At 41.6% G+C, this 5,409-nt stretch overlaps 1 protein-coding gene across 1 annotated transcript; it reads left to right on the top strand.

Moving 5' to 3' along the window:
• On the top strand, nt 1–4,361 carry LOC309715858 (uncharacterized protein; the record flags this gene model as incomplete). The annotated part of the gene is made up of 7 exons (XM_082549295.1): nt 1–79; nt 163–325; nt 444–636; nt 1,958–2,059; nt 2,985–3,056; nt 3,225–3,326; nt 4,236–4,361. Exons 2-7 carry the CDS (start codon nt 291–293, stop codon nt 4,359–4,361), a joined length of 630 nt encoding a protein of 209 aa, XP_082405421.1. The 5' UTR covers nt 1–79; nt 163–290.
• Between the last annotated feature and the right edge of the window lie 1,048 nt (nt 4,362–5,409).

Here is a 5,409-nt window from a genome sequence, read left to right as displayed (position 1 = left end):
CGGGAGGATGCAGTCTGTCATGTTTCTGCTGGAAGGGACAAACTGGGACTTGATATCCACTACATAAATGCCTTCAAAGGTAAGTTGGTCTTTAGTTTGGATTAGATTTGGAGTTTGTCACTTTGTCTTTTGTCACTCACTTGGTATGCCTCTGCAATTCAGGTCGGGGCATTTTCACGACTGTTCCATTCCAAAAAGGAGACTTTCTTTTGGAATACAGAGGTAAACTCATAACAAAAGAAGAATGTGAGCGGAGACACAGAGTTTATCATGACAGCCTGAAGGTGTTCATGTTTGAATTCAAGTTTGATGGAAAACTCTGGTGGTGCGTATTATATCAGTGTAGTTTGATTAAGATTAAATTACACATTGCTTTTGATTTATGAAAAAAAAAGCTTCCTAACTAACTAGTTAAGCTAATACTTTTTTGCCTAACCCCACAGTGTGGATGCATCTCAAGAAGATGGGTCATTAGGCAGACTTGTCAACGACAACCACATCAGTCCAAGTGCTAAGATGAAAATATTAAATATCAATGGAAAGCCCCATCTATGCTTATTTGCAAGCAGAGACATAAGTCCAGGCGAAGAAATAGACTATAATTATGGTGACTCGGATTGGCTCTGGAGATGCAAGGTATTTCTACAATTGTACTTTTTGGAACTGATAAATTGCATACCCTAAGCCATTTTTACATTTGTACCTACTCAAATTGGCTTAACGTGACTTAGGGCATCTAGTTTTTCACTGAAATTGAGTATCACCTACTGTGCCTGGGGTAACTATAGCAATGCAGCCGAGCATCCAGTGATATAAATGCCACAGCAAGCATGGACGTCAAGGTGACAAAATGCCTGCTGCTCAGTCTATACTTTAGTGTTCAATTCAGGGATCACGCTGTTAATTTTGGTCGCTATTTCAAACATTTCAGAGTTTCAAAAATGATGGCTTGGATTTTCACGAAGGAGGCGCACTCATAACTTATCGAGTGACACCATTGACCAGCCACCTGGTGGCATTCAGTCTATGTCAAATTTTCTGATCACTTTGGATCACTTGGAACCTTGGTGCAGTAGTTACTGAAAAACTACATGGTACTATAACCTACTGGAAAAACAGGGGTAGGTACTAATGGAAAACAGGCAATTGTGATGGCTGCCACATCAAAGCCCTCTAAAAGCACTAAAAAAATATCAGCAGGTATGCAGAAATAAAAAATGGCTTTCGGTTTCTAAATTTTAACAGTGATTGATGTTTAATGTGATTCTACACAGCAAAATCTCCAGTGTTAAATTAACACTGGAGAGTGTCTATAAGGGTCCACACCTCTGAGTGTTAAATACAACACTGTTGAGTGTTAAATTAACACTTTTGACAGTGTTATATGTTTAAAAGTAACCTAGTCAGTTTTGAAGATTAACAATGGCTAACACTGAGCAGTGCTGATTTTCTAACACTGGAAAATAACTCAAAATGTTAGAAATATTCCAGTGTTAGAAAATCAGCACTGCTCAGTGTTAGTCTTTGTTAATCTTCAAAACTGACTAGGTTACTTTTAAACATATAACACTGTCAAAAGTGTTAATTCAACACTCAACAGTGTTGTGTGGACCCATATAGACACTCTCCAGTGTTAATTTAACACTGGAGATTTTGCTGTGTAGCCTCTTTAGTTAGATTCATTTTAAATTTTGTCCCTTGAAGATAAATGGGCCCTAGTGACAGTTCGTTGCTGCTACAGGTGATTGTTTTACTCCTTTAGCAATGGCTTAAAAAATAAAGAAATCACACTGACTATTTGTCTCTTAATCATAGGGCCTTAAATTCTCTATACATGACAGTGAATATTTTAAAGACAATAGCTTGAAACGTATCTTTCTCATACAGTTTATTTAATGTTTCAAAAGCCTCTTCAAAAATGCACTGTATATTCATTTTCTATCTGTTACACACGAAGACGGAGACCAGCCAGATTCAGAAGACTGTGAGCTGCCTAAAGCCGCAACCAAACAGCTTTCCAAACAATGATCTGGACCTGAAACATCCAGAGCCTGAAAGGGTAAATATAATCCAGTGTACCACTTAATGAACTAATAATTTAATCTATCATCATTCTTTATGGATGCTGTGTGTGTGTGTGTGTTTGGCAGTCACCTGGGTGTGATGTGATTTACATGGACCGTGGCTTGTAGGTCCTTTTCATTGTTTCAAAGTGCAAGTCTGGATAACATCTGAGTGTGTGTGTGTGTGTGTGTGTGTGTGTGTGTGTGTGTGTGTGTGTGTGTGTGTGTGTGTGTTTTAACCACCCAAATGTGACTTAGGAGGACCACACTGTTATTGGGAGACTCCGTCAAAGTTTGCTTCATGGTGACATCACTCTGGTTTTAGGAGGGGTCTTCTCGTATTTCTTGACAGTTTGACCTACAGCATGCAGAGCTGACTGCATGTGCTTTGTTTCTATGTTGAAATTTTTTGAAACTCAGGCTTGAACATTAAGATAGATAGTACTATACAACTTCTTAACTTGTTTTAGGCACTTTTTACTGCTTTAGTGCATGGGCTCTCTCTGGCTGTGTACTCTGGCTTCTTCCCACAGTCCAAAGATGTAGCTTATGGGGTTAGGTTAACTGGTGATTCAAAACTGCCCTTTGGTGTGAATGCAAATGCTTGTCCTTCCATGTTAGACTGGTGATCTGTCCAGGTTGTACTGCCCTATGGTAGCTGGTATAGGCCCCAAAACTGCTACCCCACAATCCTGATAAGGATAAGTGGAAGAGGATGGATGATTGCAAAGGAATCAGTTGTTAACTATTGTAGCCAGTATTTTTTTCAGAAGAAAACATTTCTTGAGTGGAAAGCCCCCCCCCCCCACACACACACACACACACACACATGCAAATTAAAGACAGAAGCACAGGCCTGCCCAGTACAGTTGCAAGAAGAGCACTTGGTCTAATCTTTGTGCCATCTTTTCTTTGTTGCAGAATCTTGATGAAGAAATGCCTCAGCAAGGCTCAGAAGCCATGCATTCTTCTTCAGTGCAAGATTTTGAAGAGGTAACATTGACCTAGGACAGATTTTAATGAATGTTTCTCATGCACGATGTGTACCTTACGCTATTTGCCGATAGTGAAATGGTCTATTCATCCTCTTGAGTGATGCATTTTTAGTAACTGTCAGATTACTGTTCTTTTGTCTTCATTCTCTATCTGTTACACACGAAGACTGAGACCAGCCAGATTCAGAAGACTGTGAGCTGCCTAAAGCCGCAACCAAACAGCTTTCCAAACAATGATCTGGACCTGAAACATCCAGAGCCTGAAAGGGTAAATATAATCCAGTGTACCACTTAATGAACTAATAATTTAATCTATCATCATTCTTTATGGATGCTGTGTGTGTGTGTGTTTGGCAGTCACCTGGGTGTGATGTGATTTACATGGACGAAGTTTATTAGTTGATATCTGCAACTGAATTGAAAACACACCTTTCCAACTGTCCAAAACAAATAAATGTTGCAATATTTTGCTAACAGTGTCACAATCATCGTCTGGTGTGCACAACAATATCATCTTTGGACAAGTGCATTCAGTGTGTGGGACCGGTTTCCTCCCTCAAGTGGCTTGGCTTTAAGTGCAAAGGTGAGACATTTAGTGAATAGGTACAGTGTATAGTAAAAAGCATTAATAGAGTTCAACAAGTTAAGACGTGCTGAAATGAACACTGCTCCCTTTTTAATTAATGGGTGGTCACGTCTAATTAAAGAAATGCAGTATTACCTCATTGGTACAGGACCTTGTAAAAATGGTATACTTGGGATTGTCCTCAATTCCCCATTCCATAACATAAACTGCTCAAAATAATAAAGGGAACACTTAAACAATGCGATGTTACTCCAAGTCAGTCACACTTCTGTGAAATCAAACTGTTCACTTAGGAAGTAACACTGACAACCAGTTTCACATGCTGTTTTGCAAATAGAGTAGACAACAAGTGGAAATTATAGTCAATTCACCATAATAAAGGACTGGTTCTGCAGGTGGTGACCACAGACCACTTCTCAGCACCTATGCTTTCTGGCTGATGTTATGGTCACTTTTGAATGCTGGCGGTGATTTCATTTTAGTGGTAGCATGAGACAGTCTACAACCCACACAAGGGGCTCAGGTAGTGCAGCTCATCTAGCGTAGCACATCAATGTGAGCTGTGGCAAGAAGGTTTGCTGTGTCTGTTAGTGTAGTGTCCAGAGCATGGAGGTGCTACCTGGATGTGGAGTAGGCCATAGGAGGGCAACAACCCAGCAGCAGGACCGCTACCTCCACCTTTGTGCAAGGAGGAACAAGAGGAGCCCTGCAAAATGACCTCAAACAGGCCACAAATGTGCATCTGTCTGCTCAAATGGTCAGAAACTGACTTCATGAGGGTGGCTTGAGGGTCCAGCATCCACAGGTGGGGATTGAGCTTGCAGTCCAACACCATGCAGGATGTTTGGCATTTGCCAGAAAACACAAAGTTTGGCAACTTCAGCACGGGCACCCTATGCTCCTCACAGCTGAAAGGAGGTTCAAACTGAGCACGTGACAGTCTGGAGATGCCGTGGGGAATGTTCTGCTGCCTGCAACATCCTCCAGCATGATCATATTGGCAGTGGGTCAGTAATGGTGAGGGGTGGCATTTCTGTGCCTGCCAGAGAGCCTGACTGTCATTGGGTAACAAGATGAGGTCCTCGGACCCTTTGTGAGACCACATGCTGGTGCATTTGGCCCTGGGGTCCACCTAATGCGAGACGACACTGGGCCTCATGTGGCTGGAGTATGTCAGCAGTTCCTCCATGACAAAGGCATTGATGCTATGGACTGGCCCGCCTGTTCCCCAGACCTGAATCCAATTGAGCACATCTGGGACATCATGTCTCACTCCATCCACCACAAACTGTCCAGGGGTTGGCAGATGCTTTAGTCCAGGTCTTGGAGGAGATCCTTCAGGAGACCATCCGCCACCTCATCCCGAGCATGCCCAGGCATTGTAGGGAAGTCGTACAGGCATCTGGAGGCCACACACATTCAACTACACACTTTCATGCCACTCAACTACCTAAAGAACAAAGTATTTAATAAGAATAATTCCTTCATTCACATCTGGGATGTCCTTTTTTTTGGGGGGGGGGGGGGGGGGGGGATTAGCAGTGTATGTGTAGTCATTAAAATATCCTTAATGTGAACAGTTTTTTTTTTTTTTTTTTTTTTTCAGCATTTGACATTACTGCAATGCTTTGACAAAAAACTACTTCACTTAAATAGAACTGCAAAGCTAAATTAAGTCTATCAAAATGTGTTTCAGTTTGTTTAGGGGTCTGGCACAAATCTTGCCTTGCAAAATTGGCAAATCAGAATTGCCACCAGTCAACAC

Source organism: Aulonocara stuartgranti (genome assembly GCF_965226115.1).
Source record: "Aulonocara stuartgranti genome assembly, chromosome: 10".
NCBI lineage: Eukaryota > Metazoa > Chordata > Actinopteri > Cichliformes > Cichlidae > Aulonocara > Aulonocara stuartgranti.
Note: the sequence above shows the minus strand (reverse complement) of the source record. Positions and strands in the feature narration are given on the sequence as shown.